This window comes from Carcharhinus amblyrhynchos, chromosome 29 (genome assembly GCF_965287045.1).
Source record: "Carcharhinus amblyrhynchos chromosome 29, sCarAmb.v2.hapA, whole genome shotgun sequence".
NCBI lineage: Eukaryota > Metazoa > Chordata > Chondrichthyes > Carcharhiniformes > Carcharhinidae > Carcharhinus > Carcharhinus amblyrhynchos.
Window position 1 is genome coordinate 30,122,489 of NC_137352.1, and position 23,421 is coordinate 30,145,909.

General features: G+C 44.8%; 1 protein-coding gene across 3 annotated transcripts in view; it reads right to left on the bottom strand.

Moving 5' to 3' along the window:
• The window catches only part of kirrel3b (kirre like nephrin family adhesion molecule 3b), a 583,172-nt gene that overhangs the window by 91,364 nt on the left and 468,387 nt on the right, over positions 1-23,421 (bottom strand). For all 3 annotated transcript variants that reach the window (XM_080214871.1, XM_080214872.1, XM_080214870.1), the window contains 2 exons: positions 18,055-18,212; positions 7,317-7,467 (listed from right to left, as the gene is read on the bottom strand). In XM_080214871.1, coding sequence (XP_080070997.1) covers positions 7,317-7,467; positions 18,055-18,212 — 309 coding nt within the window. The remainder of the gene's footprint in view (positions 1-7,316; positions 7,468-18,054; positions 18,213-23,421) is intronic.

Genomic DNA, 23,421 nt, shown 5'->3' on the forward strand with positions numbered 1-23,421 from the left:
TCTGTTTTCTCCCAGAGACAGTAAGAAGTCTCACAACACCAGGTTAGAGTCCAACCAGTTTATTTGATAGTATTCCCACCAGCTTTTGGAAACGGTGTTCCTTCATCAGGTGTGTGGAAGGTTCTCCCAGAGAGTCAGTGCCAGTACTGGTAACACTCAGGAAAGCAACCTCGTGGGGGCGTGTGTCTTTAAAAGCCCCACAGCAGGCCGCAGCCAAAAAGGTAAGAGTTGAAGATATCGTTAACTGATTGTGCGGAGAGCAGGGAGTAGGAACGATTCTCCTGATCACAGATTCAAAGAATGCAGGCTGCGTATGGGCGCCTTTCCCCAATCCCCCTCCCAATTACCAGTAACAACTGACAATCAGGTCACCATCAACCACCCCCCACCCTCAAATCTGATTCCTGGTTGCTGCCCTTCCTCCAGTTACCTGGGCAGGGGTTGTGATGACTGATCATATGTGTACGGCCCAGTCTGTGATTGCATGTTGCCTTTCCATCTCTCCATTTATCTGGGCTGCTCACTGCTGTCAGTGCAGATGGGGCCCAAGTCACAATATTGGGGCCATTCCACCCTGTTTCACTGTAGATGCCAGTATCGTTCCTGCTGCCCCATTCAAAATGTGTAGGCCCAAATCTCGGGAGCTGGGCCACTGTACGGCTCCTGAGACTACAGTGTAAATGGCAGGAAGTGCGTTGCTGTGGCTTCAACTATTGACGTTTTTTCTTATTAACGACTTGGATGAAGATATAGAGAGTAGTGTTCCCAAACTTGCTGATGAAAGCGGGTGAGTGGAAAGATGAGCTGTGAAGGAGTCACAGAGAGGCTGCAGAGATGTAGACAGGTGAAGCGAGTGGGCAACATGCTGGCAGATGGAGTGTCATCTCGGGACGTGTGACACTATTCACTTCGGTCGTAAGGAGAGAAAAGCAGAATTTTTTTTGAAAGGTGTGAAACTTACAAAGTTGATGTCAAAGAAACTTGGCTGTGTTTGTACAAAGGATAGAGGACGTGAGGAGGCAGATGCAGCCAGCAATTAGCAAGATAAATCACATCTTAGTGTCTAAAGCAAGACGATGAAGAAATCTTGCCACAATTTTGCAGGGTTTCGGTGAGAGCACCTTTGGAATACCGTGCACAGTTTTGGTCTCCACATTTAAGGAAGGATATATTTGCAATGGAGAAAGTAGAGCAAAGGTTTATTAGATTAGTCCCTGGTATGAGGGGTCCACCCTATGACGGGAGGCTGAATAAATTGGGCCCATGTTCTCTGGAGTTCAGGAAAGGTAATCTCATTGAAAGTTCTGAAAGGATAGATGCTAAGAGATTGTTTCCGCTGGTCAGGGAATCTAAAACACAGAGGCACAATTTCAGGGTGAGGGGGCTGACTATATAGGACTGAGATGAGGAGAAATTGCCTCACTCAAAGGGACGTGAATCCTTGGAATTCTCTATTCCAGAGGACTGCACTTGTTTGAGCCTCTCGGTTGCTGTAGTGTAAAGGAGACATGAGTTCTGCTTCTTCATAAAATACCTTTATTTCTTCGATCCAACTTCACACACCATTATCCACCAACAAAATAGTGCCACCTGTGAACCCTATTCTATTGAATAAGTGACTTCAAATTAGGACTTAATTGAAAGGTGTGTTAACCCATTCCTAACAGTGGATACACCGTTACTGAATACGTACGAGGCTGGGATAGACAGAGTTTCGATCTATCAAGAAATTCAGAGATACGGGGAGTGGGCAGGAAAATGGAGTTGGAGCCCAAGACCAGCTATGATCATTTTGAGTGGGCGGATCAGTCCAAATAGGTAACTCCTGCTCCTATTTTTTGTGTACATAAAAACATAAGAAATAGGAGCAGGAGTAGGCCATCCAGCCCTTCGAGCCTGCCCCGCCATTCAATAAGATCATGGCTGATCTGAAGTGGATCAGTTCCACTTTCCTGCTCTCTCCCCATAACCCTTAATTCCCTCATCGATCAGAAATCTATCTATCCGTGACTTAAACATATTCAACGAAGTAGCCTCCACCACTTCAATGGGCAGAGAATTCCAGAGACTCACTACCCTTTGAGTGAAGAAGTTCCTCCTCAACTCCTCAACTCTGTTGTAAATTATTTTGAGGTTGTGCCCTCTAGTTCAGTGTACCTGGGTAAACAACTCAATTCACAAACACAAAACGCTTGGACACACTGGTTGTATATCGTTAAGTCTAGTTAGCACAGAACCACACTAACTGGAATCGACCCCACAATCTCCTGGGAGGGGTGTCACAAAATGCAGAGCCCTGTGGCAGAACTGGAAAATCCAGGTCCTTCTTTATTTTTTGCAGGAAAAACGGTTTCCCGATGCCTTCCCAACCCCACACCATTTTCATGCGGCCTTTGGGGGTTGCTGGGAACGCCTAGGATGGAAAGCACGTAGTCTCTCTTCCAAGGTCAGCGTCCCTATTGTCAGGAGCGCAGGAAATTTGTATTTCCTTCCACACATCATTTCCGTTAGAAACTCAAAATAAAGCTTCTCCTTGGAGGTGGTGGAGGGGGGGGCAGTGAGGGAGTACAGGGGAGGGGGGAATTGGGGGGAGGAGGGGTGTAGGACGGGCTGGTCTGCTGAGGAGGTAGGAACATTCCAACAGGTAAATGTCAAATACTTTGGCACCTTCGGATGTCACGATTAGATTTGTTGTGTTGTAACGTAGATATGTTTTTAATGCAATGATTTAGTAAAATAAGACAGGATCCGGACAAGACAGAGTGGGAATAGCCTGCTAATGGGAAAATCTACAGAAGAGCAGTGGGGGGCATTCAAAAAGAAAATGGGGAGGGGGCAAACCCAGCATGTTCCCTCGAGGGTGATAGGTGGGAATAACAAGCCCAGAGAACCATGGATGACCAGAGATGTCCAGGACACCATGAGAAGGAAAAGAAAGGCTTTTAAAAGGTACAAGGGGAGCAAATCAGTGGAGGTGTTAGTGAGGTATAGAAAGTGCAGGGTGGAGATTAAGAAAGCAATTACGATTGCAAAGAGGGAATATGCAAAAGCTCTGTCTGGTAAAAGTAAAGAAAATCCAAGAGATTCTGTAAGTATATCAGTTGGGGAAGAGAAAAGGGAAAGAGCAGGACCTATTAGGGACCAAGAGGGTAATCAGTGGGTGGAGCCAGAGGACATTGGTAGAGTGCTGAATGAATACTGCACATCCATCTTCACACAAGAGAATGAGGATGATGGTCTGGAATTCAGGGAGAGGCCCTGTGAGGTTCTTGAGCAAATTCAGTAGGAGGGAAAACTATTAGAGAAACTTCTGAAGGAGAGCATCTATCTCTATTTGGAGAGGCAAAGGTTGAAGAGGGACAGCATGGTTCTGTTAGAGTGCGGTTACGCCTAACAAATTTGATTGAATTTTTTGAAGTGGTGGCCAGGTGTGTAGATGAGGGTTGTGCAGTTGATATAGTTTATATGAATTTCAGCAAAGCCTTTGACAAGGTCCGACATGGAAGAAGGTAAATTCACACTGAATACAGGAGAATTTAATAAAGTGGATTCAAAATTGGCTCAATGGTAGGATGATGCGGAGATGCCGGTGTTGAACTGGGGTAAACACAGTAAGAAGTCTCACAACACCAAACTAAATTCCAACACGTTTAGTTGGTAGCAAACGCCACTAGCCTTCGGAGCGGTGCCCCTTCATCAAATGAGTGGGTGTTCTGTTCACAAACAGGGTGTAAAAAGACACAAACTCAATTTACAAAATAATCATTGCAATGTGAGTCTTTACAAGTAATCAAGTCTTAAAGGTACAGACAATGTGAGTGGAGAGAGGGTTAAGCACAGGTTAAAGAGGTGGGTATTGTCTCCAGCCAGGACAGTTAGTGAGATTTTGCAAACCCAGGCAAGTTGTGGGGGTTACAAATAGTGTGACACGTACCCAAGATCCTGGTTGAGGCCATCCTCATGTGTGCGGAACTTGGCAATCAGTTTCTGCTCATGAATCTGCGTTGTTGTCTGTCTTGAAGGCTGCCTTGGAGAACGCTTACCTGAAAAGCAGAGGTCAAATGCCCATGACTGCTCAAGTATTCCCTGACAGGAAGAGAAGACTCTTGCCTGGTGATTGTTGAGCGATGTTCATTCATCCGCTGTCATAGCATCTGCATGGTCTCCCCAGTGTTCCATACCTCGGGATATCCTTTCCTGCAGCGTATCAGGTAGACAACATTGGCCGAGTTTCAAGAGTATGTACCGTGTACCTGGTGGATGGTGTTCTCACTTGAGATGATGGCATCCGTGTCGATGATCCGGCATGTCTTGCAGAGGTTGCTGTGGCAGGGTTGTGTGGTGTCGTGGTCACTGTTCTCCTGAAGGCTGGGACCAACCTCCTCAGAAGACAAACAAGGAACACGGCGTACGGAGTATCCTTCATCGTCCAGTACTTCCCCGGAGCAGAGAACTACGACATCTTCTCCAGAGCCTTCAACGTGTCATCGATGAAGAGAACAACTCGCCAAGGCCATCCTCACGTCCCCATTTCTTGCCTTCAAACAACCACACAACCTCAAACAGACCATTGCTTGCAGCAAACTACCCAGCCTTCAGGAGAACAACACCATATAACCCTGCCACAGCCACCTCTGCAAGATGTGCCAGATCATTGACATGGATACCATCATCTCACGTGAGAACACCATCCACCAGGCACACGGTACATACACTTGCATCTCGGCCAATATTGTCTACTTGATACACTGCAGGAAAGGATATCCTGAGGCATGATATATTGGACAGACCATGCAGATACTACGGCAATGGATGAATGAACACTGCTCAACAATCACCAGGCAAGAGTGTTCCCTTCCTGTTGGTGAACACTTCAGTGGTCACGGGCATTCGGCCTCTGATCTTTGGGTAAGCGTTCTCCAAGGCGGCCTTCACGACACACAACAACGCAGAGTTGCTGAGCAGAGACTGATAGCTAAGTTCAGCACACATGAGGACGGCCTCACCGGGATCTTGGGTTCATGTCACACTATCTGTAACCCCCACGACCTGCCTTGCAAAATCTCACTAACTGTCCTGTCTGGAGACAATACCCATCTCGTTAACCTGTGCTTAACTCTCTCTCCACTCACATTGTCTGCACCTTTAAGATTTGATTATCTGTAAAGACTTGCATTCCAACCATTATTTTGTAAACTGAGTTTGTGTCTTTGTATGCCCTGTTTGTGAATAGAACACCCACTCACCTGATGAAGGGGCAGTTCTTGAAAAGCTAGTGGCTTGTGCTACCAGATAAACCTGTTGGACTTTAACCTGGTGTTGTGAGACTTCAGTTGTAGGAGACAGAGGGTGATGACCTCTTTTTGAAGGCTTCTTGCCTTCCTGGAGTGAAAATTCTGCTCTTGCTGGTTTGCTAGCTAGTATTAGAATCTGTCTCTCCCTGGTGTTTTGGGAAGCTGTTCTGACATCAGGCTTGTCTGTGTGTATGTTAAGAGGGCTTCTCAAAGCTACAAGACTGGAAAGTCAAAGTTTCAATTCTCCAACCAAGGGACGAAGTTTCAGCATCATGTGAGCATTCGTATTTTCTGTGCTAAACCTGTGGCAGGGTTTTGTTTGTGGGAATTGTTTGGTTAGAATGGTAGTTAGCTGTTAAGGGTCATGCAATATCATGTTTTTTTTTCTTGTTTGTAATTGGTAGAAGTTATTGCTATATGTTAACTGTATTCTTAAACAAAACTTGTTTGGTAAAAGCTCCCTAGTGGGACATTTGCATCATACTTGAAGTGAAACATCTCATGCTTACCTTAATCAAATTCAAATAGCAGAATGTATGAGCCAGGCAGACTTCAGAAAACAGAGTTTCTGGCCTGAATTATAACACCTGCAAAGGTAAATCCATCATTCCTTTGAAACTTATTGTGTAGGTGTGGACGTTCATTACAGATTGTTTTTCTATTCGAGAATGTGTGATAATGCATTCAAAAATGCAGAAATATATGCTGGCAAACCCTCTTGTCGTGTTTGGTTCTGTAATTTAAATATACGCACAGATCTGTCTTTGAAAGAAAAGTCTCCTTGCGGTTGAATGTTTAAAAAAATCTAAAAACTTTTTACCCTCATTTGAATGGCAGCAATCATTGCATTGAAATGCAAATACAACATATTCTGTGACTTTTTTTTTCAATTTCAGGGTCTTCTAAGTGGAACAGTTTGCTTTGATGGCTGTGGTTATTATGAATGATTGAGTGAGTTCCACAAGCTCAGAATGGCCTTAGCAGAGCAGGTGGTTTATTGACACAGCTACTCGGGGAAATGATTGACAGATTAAAGATGTGGCAGTAACATATTCTGCTTTTGATATGGTTTCTGAGTCTATGGCTGTCTGTGTAATGGAGGGGCAAGGGAGATCTGAAAGAAGAGGGAGGAATGTGTGGGTGGCGTAAGGGTGGTTGGCAGGGGGGTAGGTGGTGGAGGTGAATGTTGAGGCTTATAACTTTAAATTGTTTTGATAGCAGATCTTGGGGGACTGAGGTGGGCCTTCACCACCCTGACGTCACATCCACATCCCTCCTGCTCACCAATGCAGTTGACAATCTGCACTGCAAACATGAACCCTGCAGGAAAACACAAAAAAACCCACGCAAAACCGGTCACGCATTCTGCATGCATTGTGGAAACTGGAAAAGGGAAACTGGAATTTGCATTCTGTACAGAATTCAGCCCAAGGTGTTAGACTTTCAACATCATATCCCCACCGTGTGACATTGATATTGTACTGCAGCTCCCACTGTAGAAACCCCATCCACTTTTATTCATCTCAACACTTACCAATAGATAGTGAACGATAGATCAGAAGATCATAGAAGCCCTACAGTACAGAGAGAGACCATTCAGCCCATCGAATCTGTACAGTCCCACCCAGGCCCTACTCCCAAATCCCTACATATTGACCCACTAATCCCTCTAACCAATGCATCTCAGAACACTGAGGGCATTTTTTTTTAGCATAGCCAATCAACCAAACGCGCACATCTTTGGATTGGAGGAATAACAAGTTGAAAGCCCACCCCCAAATTGGTCTATCTGATCCGGCGCACTGACCATTGGCTAAATTCAAACGGAAAGTGAAACACCAAAAGCCAATGGTTGAAGCGGAAGCCTTAGGGTGGGATTTCCTGGTCTCACTCGTCCCAGAACCAGGAAATCCCACCCAACATCGACAGACCTATCCATGGTCCGCCCCCCCCTCGCCCGCTCCGATTCCCATGGTGGGCGGAACGGGAAAATTCACCCCGAGAGAGGAAAAGGCAACTCACGCTGGATATCGACGGTGACCTCGGCTTCCCTCCCCTCTGGCACCGCTGCGTTCTTCGCCCTGCAAATGATGCGCTGCCCGTTTTCGATCTCCGACGGCGGGATGTGCAGGCTGCTGATGATGCTTTCTCTCTTGCCATCCTTCAGGAGTCTCTGTGAGGGAGGAAGCAATCTGAGTGTTAGCCGAGTGAATGGTGGTCGCACTCCGAACTCCTCGGAGTTAGGAGATTCTGGCCACACAACCCAGGACAGCAATTTTGAGTGCATAATGCAGACTGTCAGCATCTCGGAGGATTTGAAAGGAGATGGAAAAGCCTCAGTTGTAGATCAGGAACTGGAAACCCTGGAGCAATGCACAGTCATTGGAGACAGCTTGTGTGGAGGGCTAAAGAATATTCAATTTCACTGAAAATACGCAACAGGTCACATATTGTTAATATATATCAGTGAGAGCCAGGTCCCAAATATGTAATAATTGTGTCTTTTGTTCAATTTACTCAACAGCCAGGACACAAGTTGGTAATAAAGATCTACTCCAGAAAGTTGAGCCAATGATCTAAGCTTCCAACCCTGCACAATATTGAGGGAGTGCTACACTGCCCAAGGCACCATGTTTTGGATGAAATATTAAATCAAAGCCCTGGCTTTCATCTGTGGAACATAAGATATCGTATGACACTATTCCAAAGAACAGCAAAACACATTTTTGATAGCTTTTCTTTAGCTGTGACTTTGGCCGAGTTAGCGATTGAATTTCCCGCATAGCAACTGTGGCACCATTTTCGTACGAGCCCTTCCTCCGACTTTTCAAGTTTTGGTGCGCGCTCCGAGAAACTCAGCAACATACAGAACTTCCGGACAGAATGACGGAACGTTGCTGAGGGTCGGAGACAAGCAAAACGGGTGAAGATCGCTGAAAAACGTGGAGCTGGAATTCTGGGTCATGTTCCATTCTGGATCAGGACTGCTATGAGTTTTAGCGCAATGGACAATCGTCCTTAAACCTCCCTAATGCCATTAACTTGCTCAGATTGCGATACAATTCAAATAAAAATATCAAGAACATGAAATTTGGGAGGAGCACTTTTTGTTCAAAGTTAGAACAGGTTAAATGTAAATAGATTTACTATCTGTTTGAGATTACATCGACTTTTCAGTATCCACCCCTTCAAAAACTCTCTTTGTGTTACACTTGATAACTGAGCCTTTGATTCTTTCCCATTCTCTTTCCTTCCATATCAGTGTCCTCTTCCAAATCATCATCTAATCCTTCCCACTCCTTTACTGTTGATTCTACTATCCATTAACTTTTTTTTCAGATGGCACTTCATCAGTTCTCTCCTCATAATACAGCGGTTATATTACTACATCTTAATTTCCTTCCTGCCTGCGATGTCTCTTTCAAGTGCAAACAACAGTGACCGTGCCCTTACTATTCTTACATATCCTTGACATTTCATGCCACTGAATTTCCCACTATCAACACCTTGGGGGTCAGTATTGACCACTAACTGAACTGGACCAGCCAGACAAACATTGTTGCTGCAAAAGCAACACAAAGTCTAGGACTGTTGCAGTGAGTAACTCACTTCCTGGCTCCAGCTAGTCCCAGTAAAAAGTCTGACAACACCAGGTTTTAGTCCAATGGACTAAAACCTGGTGTTGTCAGGCTTTTTACTGTGTTTACGCCAGTCCAACGCCGGCATACCCACATCATGTCCAGCTAGTCCACCAGGAGTGAGATGGAATACTCTCTACTTGCCTGGATGGGTACAGCCCCAACAACACTCAAGATACTCGACACCATCCAGGACAAAGCAGCCCCATTCCACAAACATTCACTCCCTCCACCACTGAAGAGCAATGGCAGCCGTGTGCACCATACCATCTACAAGGTACACTGCAAGAGTTCACCAAGTTTCCTTAGGTAGCACCTTTTAAACTCACGACCACTGCCATCAAGAAGGAAAAGGGCTGTAGATATCTGGGAACACTGTCACCTGGGGGCTTCCTTCAAGTCACTCACCATCCTGACCAGAGAATATATCACTGTTCCTGCACAGTTGCGGGGTCAAAATCCTGGAACTCCGTCCCGAACAGCACTGTGGATATACCTTCCCGATGTGGAGATGCCAGCATTGGACTGGGGTAAAACAGAAAGAAATCTCACGACACCAGCTTAAAGTCCAACAAGTTTATTTGTGGCAAATGCCCCAAGCTTTCGGAGCAATTTGTTCCTTCGTCGAAGGAACAATGTATTCCGAAAGCTTGGGGCGTTTGCTTCAAATAAACTTGTTGGACTTCAAGCTGGTGTCGTGAGATTTCTTTCTGATGCACCTACACCCCATGGACTGCAGCGGTTCAAGAAGGCAGCTCACCACCACATCACCACCTTGTCAAGGGCAATAAATACTGGCTTACGAGTGACTCCCACAGCCTGTAAACAAATTTTAAAAATTTGAACTCAGGTTGAATCCACACAACTTCATTCTTAAAGCCACCTCCAAGAGACTTCAGGCAGGGGATTTCCTCAGAATTTATTCCTACCTCCAGCTCTGTTAATATAACTTTGCTGGCTGTGTAGTTGAAAATCTTATTATTAAACATCTGCACGAAAGAGCTTTAATCCTCTGTGGGTTTAAGTTTCCCGCTGATGCCTTAGCTTATAATCTAGACTGACACTCGAATGTAGCATTAAGGAAGTGCAGCATTTTCAGAAGAGGTGTCTTTTCGATGAGGCGTTATACTGAGATCCTGCCTTGCTGTTTAATGGATATAATAGATCCCGGGGTACCATTCAAAGAAATAGATTATTTCCCTGTGGCTGTTAATAGGATATGAGCTGCCACTTTTGCCAATATAATTAGGGACTACATGCATCAGAAGTTCTTCTTTGGCTACAAAGCACTTTGGGAAGTCCTGAGAGCTTTAAAACAGCGCAATAAATGCAAGTTTGTTCTCTCCTTTATTACGTTTGTTCACTTTTCCTCTTCTGAGCTCGTCCTTTTTTCTTGTCGAGTCGCCTTCATCATTAATGTTGGGAGGGGAGTAATATCTTCACCTTGTCTGTTAGTCCGTAAATAATATACTTCAAAAATGAATGTATAGATTTTAGCAAAACTTGGTACAGATATACAGTATGGCCCAAGGAGGAACTGGTTAGTTTTTGGTGAAAATGTCGATCCAGGGCAAGTGGTCAGGGTCTGGAGCACACTGCCTGAGAGCGTGGTGGAGGCAGGTCCAATCAAAGCATCCAAGAGGGAATTAGATGATCATTTGAAAAGAAACACTGTGCAGGGTTAAGGGGAGAAGACAGAAGAATGGCATTAGGTGAAATGATCATTCAGAGAGCTGGCGTGGACACAGTGGGCTGAATAACCTCCTTCATTCTCCTGCTCCTCACGATCTGTTGGTTCCCATAACCTCTGAAAATAACAGAGGTGGAGACTGTTGCTCGGAGCAGTTCCAATTCCACACAATGTTATTCCACAAATCTGCGACAGAGCTGTTGGTGTTTGGAAGGCAGCAGCCTGCAGACTGTTGTTTGGCTCTCCTGTCTGATTTTATCAGTCTGTATCTGTGATCAGTCATCTAGGATTCCCCTGCCATCCCTAGGCCTACTTAAGGTTGATTACAAATAAGGTTACACAGAGCAACCAGATAAGGGCATTGGGACAACAGAAGCCCATTCCGAGCCTGTTCTGCCATTCTATGGCTTGCGAGACGTGTCCCTCAATAATATAACCGAGCAAAATCTTTCTGATCCCCAGACCTGCAGACTTTTGAGGGAAGTAGGTCTGGATCTCCTGAGCCCTGTACGTGCTCCCTGATTCATTCTGCAAAGGCCTTGTTCTAATTTTAACAATCTTCTCCTGGATTCCTCCACAAAAGTAAATGCTTTTTGCTGTATCTCTTCTTTCAAATCTCATGACGATTTTAAACATCTTGTTTCAATCACTTCCCACTCTTCCAAACTCAAGATCAAAAACATAAAGTATGTCCAAAGATGCACGGGTTCAGTGGATTGGCCATGATAAAATTGTTCCTTAGTGTCAGGGGGACTAGCAGGGTAAATACATGGAGTTACAGAGATAGGGTCTGGTTGGGATTGTCAGTGTAGGCTCAATGGGCCGAATGGCCTTCTTCTGCACTGTAGGGATTCTGTGATTCTATAAGTGTCTTCCAATGTTGCAAGTGTGCAGCACAAGGAATCTTTCTCTGGACAACTGCAATCCAGGTCCCTTCAACAGAAATAACAACCTGAGTTTGCATAGCGCCTTTAACACTGTAAAACATGCCAGGTTGCTTCGTATGAACATGATCAAAGAACATTTGGCACACAGGCACATGAGATGTCAGGACAAGCAACCAAACCTCATTCCAAGGCTTAAGTTTCCATAAAAGAGGAGAGAGTGAGGGAGAGGCAGTGAGTTTAGGGAAAGACTACTAGAGGTTAGAGCAGAGATCGCTGAAGACACTGCCACCAATGGTGGAGCGATGAGCTCTAATGATGACAGTGTGTGTGTGATGTGATTGGCAAAACATTTATATTTCACATCATACTTACTGCATCCGAAACCAGTGGAATTAACATCCTCCCTGTCTCCTGAATGTCCAATGTTAAATGCGTCATGGAATCCTAATATGAGTTTCCAGTAGACACAGGCCTTCAGGAGATAACTGCCCCTACTGTCATGATATTAGGGAGATTGTGGTTGTGTATTCCAATATTAGATATGATACGGTACAGTCTATACTTAATTGGATCACCTTTTTAATTTGATTTGATTTATTATTGTCACATGTATTGGGATACAGTGAAAAATATTGTTTCTTGCGCGTTATACAGATAAAGCCATTCGTGGCATACATAGGAGAGAAAGAAAGGAGTGGGTGCAGAATATAGTGGTACAATCTTAGCTAGGGTGTAGAGAAAGATCAGCTTAATATAAGGTAGGTCCATTCAACAGTCTGGTGGGAAGAAGCTGTTCTTTGAGTCAGTTGGTATGTGATCTCAGACTTTTGTATCTTTTTCCAGATGGAAGGTGGTGGAAGAGAGAATGTCCAGCGTGCATGGGGTCCTTGATTATGTTGGCATTTCTGGGACAGTGGAAAGTCTAGACAGAGTCAATGGATGGGAGGCTGGTTTTTCATGATGGATTTAGGCTACGTTCACAACCCTTTGTTGTTTCTTGCGATCTTGGCCAGAGAAGGAACAACACCAACCTGTGATATAAACAGAAAGGGTGCTTTCTATGGTGTAAAAAGCTGTAAAATCTGACCTGGGAGTCAGAGGTCAGATAGCACTTCAAAATGTAATTTGTAACCAGGCCTGTTCTCAATAAAGGTAGTTTACAATAATGATCAGCATGTAACATAAAAACAACGCACCTAGTGCAGCAATCTGAGACTGCAGACAGAATGGCTGAAGTGGTATTGGAACAGGATTCACTATTAACCTCCTCTGAAGTGTGTAATGTGACATATTTCTCGAGCAGTTCAGCATGCAAAATGTGATGTGCGTGTTTGTGTTTCCGACAGGGAGCCCGAGATGGAGAAGAGTTCATTCCCAAGCACCAACACGCCTCACCTCGATGAGCACAAAATTCACGGAGAAAGATAACCCGAGGAGAATGCAAGTTAATTTAATTTCAGAACAAGAGAGCTGCTTAATCAGCTACATTCAGCTGTGTCCGCTTTAAACTCTCATCTCAGAATCGGTGGTGATTGTCCCCTTTAGGGCCACACAGCAGAAGGAGGTTCACCTGGCTTGAGGGACCGAATGGGACTCAGAGTGGGTTATAACCCCAGGGGGTGGTGTTCTCTCTTAGGCAGAAGATGGTCTGAAGGCATGTATGAAGGGACTGGAGCAGCTGGTGGGCTGTTCCACGATGGCCGGTGAGGCTCATGTACAGTTTTGTACCTTGTAACAAATACCCTTTGTGTTGTTCCTGGTGAAGTCTATATCATGCATCATTATCCACTTTTTTTTAAATTCATTTGTGGGATATGGACATCGCTGGCTGGTCAGCTTTTAGGACCACAACACCACACAACCCTGCCACAGCAATCTCTGCAAGACATGTCGGATCACCGACACGGATGCCACCATCTCACGTGAGAACACCATCCACCAGGTACACGGTACATACTCTTGCAACTCGGCCAAAGTTGTCTACCTGATACGCTGCAGGAAAGGATGTCCCAAGGCATGGTACATTGGGGAGGCCATGCAGACGCTACGACAACGGATGAACGAACATCGCTCGACAATCACCAGGCAAGAGTGTTCCCTTCCTGTTGGCGAATACTTCAGTGGTCACGGGCATTCAGCCTCTGATCTTCGGGTAAACATTCTCCAAGGCGGCCTTCACAACATACAACAGCGCAGAGTCGCTGAGCAGAAACTGATAGCCAAGTTCCGCACACATGAAGACGGCCTCAACCGGGATCTTGGGTTCATGTCACACTATCTGTAACCCCCATGACTTGCCTGGGCTTACAACATCTCACTTACTGTCCTGTCTGGAGACAATACACATCTCTTTAACCTATGCTTAATGCTATCTCCACACACATTGTCTGCAGCTTTAAGACTTGATTAGCTGTAAAGACTCACATTCTAATCAGTACTCTGTAAACTGTGTGTGCCTTTTTATGCTCTGTTTGTGATCAGAACTCACACTCACCTGACAAAGGGGCAAACCCCGAAAGCTAGTGGCGTTTACTACCAAATAAACCTGTTGGACTTTAACCTGGTGTTGTGAGAGTTCTTACTACAGTTTTTAATGCCCATCCTTTAGTGCCCTTGAGAAGGTGATGGGGTGAGCTGTCTTCTTGAAACGCTGTTGTGAATTGATCCACAGTGCTGTTGTGGAGGGAATTCCAGGATTTTGTCCTAGCAATTGTGAAGGAATGGCGATATATTTCCAAGTCAGGATGGTGAGTGGCTTGGAGGGCAACTTGCAGGTGCTGGTGTTCACGTGTACCTGCTGCCCATGTCCTTCTAGACGGAATTGATGATGGTTTTAGAAGGTGCATGATTAAGGATCTTGGGTGAATTGCTGCAGTGCATCTTGTGGATGGTACACACTGCTGCTACTGAGCATCAGTGGTGGAGAGTCTGGATGTTTATGGATGTGATAGGTTAGGCCTCATTTGGTGTACTGTGTCCAATTCTGGTCACCGCACTACCAGAAGGATGTAGAGGCTTTAGAGAGAGTGCAGAGAAGGTTCACCAGGATGTTTCCTGGTATGGAGGGTCTTAGCTATGAGGAGAGATTGGGTAGACTGTGGTTGTTCTTCCTGGAAAGACGGAGAATGAGGGGAGACCTAATAGAGGTGTATAAAATTATGAAGGATATAGATAGGGTGAACAGCGGGAAGCTTTTTCCCAGGTCGGAGGTGACAATCACGAGGGGTCACAGGTTCAAGGTGAGAGGGGCGAGGTATAACTCTGATATCAGAGGGACGTTTTTTACACGGAGGATGGTGGGGGCCTGGAATGCGCTGCCAAGTAGGGTGGTGGAGGCGGACACTCTGGCATTGATTAAGACTTACCTGGGTAGTCACATGAGCAGACTGGGAATGGAGGGATACAAACGAATGGTCTAGTTGGACCAATGAGCGGCACAGGCTTGGAGGGCCGAAGGGCCTGTTTCCTGTGCTGTACTGTTCTTTGTTCTTTGATGCCAATTAAGCCGGGTGCTTTGTCCTGGACGGTGTCAAGCTTCTTGAGTTTTGTTGGAGCTGCACCCATCCAGGCAACTGGAGAGTATTCCATCACACTCCTCCTGACTTGAGATAGTGGGTAGGCTTTGGGGAATCAGGAGGTGAGTTACTCGCCACAGTATTCCTAGCCTCTGAACTGTTCTTATAGCCATTGTGGTTATGTGGCCAGTCCGGTTGAGTTGCTTAGATGCACCAAATTCATAAACTGTAATAAAAGACAGATGCTGTCGTAATCCACAGCTGTTGGATTGCAAATTTTCACTACTTCTTATTTTCTTGTGTCACAGAATCTTTATATATTTATGTTGACAGAATAATGCACTCTTTGTGTGCTTAGTAGGAATGGGACAAGGAATGTTAAAAGGACTAGTTTTAATATTGAACACCCAAAGCATTCAAAACAAAATTGATGAATTAGTTGCTTTAAGGGGAAGAAATCCGAATAGGTTAGTAAAGATTTTTAAACCATTAGACATTAAGACACTGACAGAATTACTAACATCGAGCTCAATGACTTCAAAACAGACTTATAAGCAGACAACAAACCAGTTTACACACATATGAAATACACTGAGAAATTTAAACAAGTGATTATGATTTAAAAACACATATGCTGATATTTTGAATGTATTAATGTATTTTTAAGCATCACTGTTCACTTTAGCCAAAGTAAGATTGCTGCAAAGCATCATAGTGAAGGGCATGAGGACAAAGCATATTCTAAAGGAATACTGAAACCTTGGAAATATGCAAGTTTTTATCTGCAGAGTTTGTAATGGTAAGGACATTCAGAACACTTAAACTTCATGAATAGGGTTTATTCATCATCCAGATAAGATGGATGCATGCCCAGATGTTGAATCATGTGTTCATCTGGTTTGGCAGTGGAATAACTTATGGAACATTTACTTTGAACTTTGTGGCTCGTGTCTTATGTTACTAGGAAACAGGGGAAGTGTGTTAGGGAGGAAGGGAGGCAGTGTCCAGATTCTAAGAATTAATAAAAAGCTATTATACCAGAGGATAAGATGTGATTGGCTAAAATACATGACACATTTATGTATATTGAAGATGATTGATTTAAAGCAAATGAATGGTGGGAATATTTGATAAGAAAATCTATAATTGATCTGCTTTGAATTGTATATGTCAGAATTCATTGCAGAAGTCTAGCTGCTCTATCTCTGCCCCGACCTTCTGATGATTTCTCCGAGCTGGTTAAAACAAAGGTTACATCTTTCAACATAGACACTGAGTCTTGTATTGTCTAAAATTTCTGACAGTACCCATCAGAAAACAGTGAACTTTAGGCCAGTGAGCCTAACGTCAGTACTGGGGAAGTTGTTGGAGTCCATTATGAAGGGTTTATAGTACAGCATTTGGAAATTACTGGCACAGTCATACAAAGTCCGTACGGATTTATGAAAGGGACATCATGCCTGACAGATCTGCTGGAATTTTTTGAGGATATTGAGTAGAATTGACCAGGGACAACCTGTAGATGTAGTTTATTTAGATTATCAGAAGGCTTTCAACAGGATTGAAAGATAGATAGAAAGCTGGTCTGCAGATAGGATTCAAAGAGTTAGAATTAATGTATCTTTTTTCTAATTGGCAGGCAGTGACTGGTGGGGTACCACAGAGGTCTGTGCTCGGACTCCAACTGTTCACATTATACATTAATGATTTGGACGAGGAAACTAAGTGTATTATCTTCAAATTTGCAGATGATACAAAGGTGGATGGGAGAGTGAATTGTGAGGAGGATGTAGAGAGCTTCGTGTGATTTGTACAGGCTGAGTGAGTAGCACATGCATGAAAGGTGCAGTATAATGTGGATAAATGTGAGGGTAAAAATAGGAAGGCAGATTATTATTTGGATAGGTGTAAATTGAGAAAGGTGGATACTCAGCAAGGCCTTGGAATCCTCATGCATCAGTCTCTGAAAATAAACCCACAGGTACAGCAGACAGCAATGAAGACAAATGTTATGTTGGCCTTCATCACAAGAGGATTTGGGTATTGGCTTAGGGATGTTTTGCTGCAATTTTATTGGACATCAGTGAGGCCACACCTGGAGTATTGTGTGCAGTTTTGGTGTCTTTATCCAAGGGAGAACATTCTTGCTATAGAGGGAGTGCAGCGAAGGTTTACCAGACTGATTCCTAGGTGATATGAGGAGAGACTAATTCAGTTAGGATTATATTCATTGGAGTTTAGAAGAGTGAGATGGAATCACATGGAAACATATCAAATTCTAACCAGATTAGACAGGGTAAATTCAGAATGTTCCTGATGCAGAGGGAATCCAGAACTGGGGTCATAGTTTGAGGGGCAAAGCTTTTAGGACAGAGGCAAGGAGAAGTTTCTTCACCCAGAGAGTGGTGAATCTATGGCATTCGCTACCACAGGAAGTAGTTAAGGGCAGACATTGTGTGACTTCAAGAAGAAACTAGATATAGCTCTTGGGGTTAAAGGGATCAAGGGAAATGGGAGAAGGCAGAATCAGGGTTTTGAATTTGATGAGCAGCCATGATCAAAATGAAAGGATAGCAGGCTCGAAGGGCCAAATGGCCTACTCTTGCCTCTATTTTCTATGTTTCTGTGAGATTGCTATGAATGAGGTGTGACATTGTTAGCATTCCCACCCCGTCTAAACTCCCATAACCCTAATTTACCACACTCAATTCCTCATCTTTGTCTCATTACACTCTCCCCACTCTGTCCCATCCCACTCTCACAACATACCACCCCAACCCATTCCATCTCACCACACCGCACACTTTCCTTCCTCACCCAGCTTCAACTAGTTCCACCTCACCCAACCCCTCCCGATTCACCACACACCCCACACCACCCCACTCAATCGAGCCCCATCACATCCCATTCCACCTCACCCCACTCCAGTCTATCTTACCCGATCCCAAACACCTCCAATTCATTACTGATACTGCTCAGTTTGCTGCCAAAACTCTTGTCTCCATGTTTGTGTCAGACTGTTCTCCTCACCTTTATGTAGGTGGCCCCTTTCAGGGGCTCTCCATCTCGAATCCAGGTGATGACAGCTGCGGGTTTGGCATTGTCCGCACGGCATGTCAAATTCAGAGAGTCTCCCACTTTCAGGCTAACAATGGGTCCACTGCTGATGATCGGATTATCTGGAGGAACTGCAACGTATGGAGAAAAATACCAGCATGAAATTGACAAAGGCATGTTAGCAACCAAAAGTGTAGCAGTTGTACGCCCTGTGGCTGGAATTCTCAAAATTATTAAAGCTTAGTTAAGACCCTAACTGCTACCAAAACCCATGCCAGTCCTTCTATACCCAATGTATCATCACTGCCAATGTCTCCGTTACCCACGGCGACTCTCACTGCTGATCTCTCCATTACACACTGTGTCACTCACTGCCAATCTCTTCATCATCCACTGTGACACTCACTGCCAATCCTTTCATCACCCCCTAATGTATCACCCACTGATATCTCTCCATTTCCCACTGTATGGCTCATTGCCAATCTCTCTATCACCCATTGTGTCCCTCACTGCCAATCTATCGCTCATTGTGTCACTCACTATCTATCTCTCCTTTATCCACTGTGTCACTGAATTCCAATCCCTCCATCATTCCCCACTGTGTCTCTTGCTGCCAACCTTCAATCACCTACTGTGTACCTCACTGCCAATCTATTACCCACTGTGTCACTCGCTGCCAATCTCTCTATCACCCACTGTGTCACTCACTGCCAATCTCTCTATCACCCACTGTGTCACTCACTGCCAATCTCTCTATCACCCACTGTGTCACTCACTGCCAATCTCTCTATCACCCACTGTGTCACTCACTGCCAATCTCTCTATCACCCACTATCTCTCTATCACCCATTGTGTCACTCGCTGCCAACCTATCGCCCACTGTGTCACTCACTGCCAACCTCTCTATTGCCCACTGTGTCACTCGCTGCCAATCTCTCTATCGCCCACTGTGTCACTCGCTGCTAACCTCTCTATCACCCACTGTGTCACTCGCTGCTAATCTCTCTACCACCCACTGTGTCACTCACTGCCAATCTCTCTATCACCCACTATCTCTCTACCACCCACTGTGTCACTCGCTGCTAATCTCTCTACCACCCACTGTGTCACTCACTGCCAATCTCTCTATCACCCACTATCTCTCTATCACCCATTGTGTCACTCGCTGCCAACCTCTCTATCACCCACTGTGTCACTTGCTGCCAACCTCTCTATCACCCACTGTGTCACTCGCTGCCAACCTCTCTATCACCCATTGTGTCACTCGCTGTTAATCTCTCTATCACCCACTGTGTCACTCGCTGCCAACCTCTCTATCACCCATTGTGTCACTCGCTGTTAATCTCTCTATCACCCACTGTGTCACTCGCTGCCAATCTCTCTATCACCCACTGTGTCACTCGCTGTTAATCTCTCTATCACCCACAGTCTCTCAATGCCAGATCTCTCCCTGTGATCCTCTGCGCCAAATTCGCTGTGACCAATCATTTTTTTTTTAACTTTGGACAGGAGGTACCTGCGAGTTAATCTGATGTCAAATAGTATTTAAATAAACTGCTCAAAATAGTTTCCAAATCAGGAAAATAAATTTCAGTAATGACCATGAATAAACTGCTGGTTCTGTGTTTATCTGCGGAACAGTTGGTTCGGACAATGATTGAATGTTAGGATTGCTGAGAGTGGATAAATTAAGAGGGGCAAAGGGCAAAACATAGGAATTTCTAGACAACAGATAACCAAGGTGCAACTACTTCATCATCTACTGTCAGTGTTGTAGCTGATACCTGAATAACATTGTTAGTAATCATAGCCATTCATCTCTGTCAATGGGCCTACAATAGATTCAGACATGAGGCACAGACAATCTCAGTGTGAAAGCTAAGGAACCATATGCCTAAATTCAACTCTTCCTCCCAAGCATATTGCACTCAACAAGTGGTGTCTTGACAAATACATGAATAGAACAAAGAACAAAGAACAAAGAACAAAAACAGCCCGGGAAACAGGCCCTTCGGCCCAACGAGCCCGCGCCACCATTTTAACATTACCAGTCCCCCCCTCCACCCATGACCCTTGTCTGTGCTTATGGCATTCCACATTGAGGGAAGACTAATTTAGAGACAATTTGTTACACCAATCAGCCTAATAGAGCTCTTTGGGGTGTGGGAGGAAACCAGACCACCCGGAGAAAACCCACGCAAGCACAGGGAGAATGCGCAAACTCCCACAGACACCGGCCCAAATCCATGTATCTGCACAGCAAACAGTGATAGTCACTGAGCTGTCGTGTTGCCCAGCGTCTGGTCCAGTTTAAGCGTACACTAACGACGTGAAGCACTAGGCTATTCTCGAAACAACCAAGAGCAGCCCTCGTACGACCCATCGCGTGTATGCCCCTCGTTGGACAACAAGGCAGACCAAAGCACCTATGGATGGGAATAAAGGGATATGGTCCCCGGAAAGATAAGGGGTTTTAATTCAGTTGGGCAGCATGGTCAGTACAGGCTTGGAGGGCTGAAGGGCCTGTTCCTGTGCTGTAATTTTCTTTGTTCTTTGCTCTAACGCATGTCATGCTCCAAATATTCATCTATTCTGTTCCAAAATATATCACTCCCCACCAATCTTGTGATTTAATAAAGCGGAAACTGGCATCCATTACAAGGCATGAGGAGAATTCAAGAGATGACTGGCAACAGTCTCAGAAAGCCTAAGGAGACACCGGCGATGTTTAGGGAAAAATATATAATGAACATTAAAGATTAAATGAATAGTTTTCATGACATTTTATTCATGAATCAACCCATCCATGGATAAACAGTTTAAAGATTGCTGCCTCAGTCAATTTAGGAAGGATAAAATTCTCATGGAATAAGGAACCATTGGTGTGAGAACGTTCTGTCAGGAACAGGATTAGAGAGCTATTTTAAGAAATCACCTAAAGCTGCAATGTGTTCCAGTGCTGGTTGTATTATGATGCCGGCTGACTTTGCATTCATAAAATGTGGCCACTTACGCACTCTGGGAGATGAAATTCAGCTACCTGGGGCAATTGTAGGAAGCAGACACCTAACAATCACAGGCATTACCTTTGACTCAATGTCTTACTAACTTCGTGGAATAGCCGTTAACAAAGCCTAAGGGGAGACACTCAGGCATGAACCGTACCCTGAGGCATCCCCTGGTACAGAAACATTCCGAAGACAAATGTAACATGCTGAATATGTTGTATTGGCTGCTGGAGCTTGAATATAACGTTTACAAATTCTTCCTCCTCCTCCTTTTTCCTGTCTTCTATTTTCTCTCTTGCTCTCTTAATTGGGTGGCACGGTAGCACAGTGGTTAGCACTGCTGCTTCACAGCTCCTGGGTCCTGGGTTCGATTCCTGGCTCAGGTCATTGTCTGTGTGGAGCTTGCACATTCTCCTCGTGTCTGTGTGGGTTTCCTCCGGTTTCCTCCCACAGTCCAAAGATGTGTGGGGTTAGATTGATTGGCCACGCTAAGAAATTACCCCTTGGTGTCCAGGGGTGCGTAGGTTAGAGGGGATTAGTTGGTATAATATGTAGGGATATGGGGGTAGGGCCTGGGTGGGATTGTGTTTAGTGCAGACTCGATGGGCTGAAGGGCCTCTTTCTGCACTGTAGGGTTCTATGATCTATAACTGCACAACTTACCAGAATACGTGAAGGCTATTCTGAAATTTGTGTTTGGAATGAAAGTACATTATTGAATCTGGTTGTCATGTAGTTTTAATAGAGGACTTTCACCCCCGCTATGGATCATGGGATTTTCTCAACTCCATTTCTTTACCTTTCTCTCATGTGGGGGCTGTTGGGAATTATCAGCTTAGGTAATGCATTTGGGAAGTATCAACTGAGGGATTACAATGATCGGATGTGAGATCCTGATTCCTCAGGCAGTTCTTCCCAGAGGAGATCCCAATCCTATCAATGGCGATCCCAGTCAAAAAGTCAGATATCCAAGTCAAGACAGGAAGCCCTTACTTAACGTTTGTTCCTGAAAATTATGACCTTCAATAAATAGGAATCCAACTCCTCCAGACATCTCTTGCCTAGAAAAACCAACATACAAGTTGAAATACTGCGCAGCACTGTGCATTACTAACTGGAGTAGCTTGTAAACTAAAACAAATCACTGAATATAACAGAAATGGTATAAAAAATCAAGTTAGATAATACTAAATCACACAAACAAGCCCTGAGTAACACAGCCTCTGTGTCTCACCCACTGCTCCTGACACTACCATCATACTTCATAAGACCCTTGTCAGACCCCACTTGGAGTACTGTGCGCAGTTCTGATCGCCTCACTACAGGAAGAATGTGGAAGCTATTGAGAGGGTGCAGAGGAGATTTACAAGGATGTTGCCTGGATTGGGAGGCATGCCTTATGAAGATAGGTTGAGGGAGCTAGGTCTCTTCTCCCTGGAGAGACGAAAGTTGAGAGGCGACCTGATAGAGGTTTATAAGATGTTGAGAGGAATAGATAGGGTGGATTCTCGGAGGCTATTTCCCAGGGCTGAAATGGTCACTACAAGAGGACACAGGTTTAAGGTGCTGGGGAGCAGGTACAGAGGAGATGTTAGGGGAAAGTTTTTCACTCAGAGGGTGGTGAGTGAGTGGAATCGGCTGCCATTGGTGGTGGTAGAGTCTTTTCAAAGACTTCTGGATGAGTACATGGGATTTAATGGGATTGGGAGTTACAGATAGTTCTATGGCTTGGGAGGTATAGATGTGATCGGCGCAACATGTGGGCCGAAGGGCCTGTATGTGCTGTAGTGTTCTATGTTCTATGTTCTAAATGGGATAGAATCTAACCAGATCGACCAACTTAAAACTGAGCATCGAAGAGGCACTGTGGGCCATCAGTAGCAGCATAAACATATACAGCCCAATCTAGAACCTCATAACACAGCATATGCCTCACTCCATCATTACTATCAATCCAGGGGTTCAAGAGCGCAGGAAGGCATGCCAGGAGCAACAACTAAAAATGAGATGACAACTTGGTGAAGCTACTACACTTGCACGCCAAACAGCAAAAATAGCAGGTAATAGACAGAGTTAAGCAATCCCGCAACCAATGATTCAGATCCAAGTTCTGTAGTCTTGCCACATCCATTCAGGAATGGTGGAAGACAATTAAAACAACTAACAGGAGAAGAATCCAGAAATATCCCCATCCTCAATGATGGAGGAGCCCAGCACATCAATGCAAAAGATAAAGGCTGAAGCATTCGCAACAATCTTCAGTCTGAAATGCTGAGTGGATGATCTATCTCGGCCTCCTCCAGGGGCTCCCAGTATCACAGTCTTTAGCCAA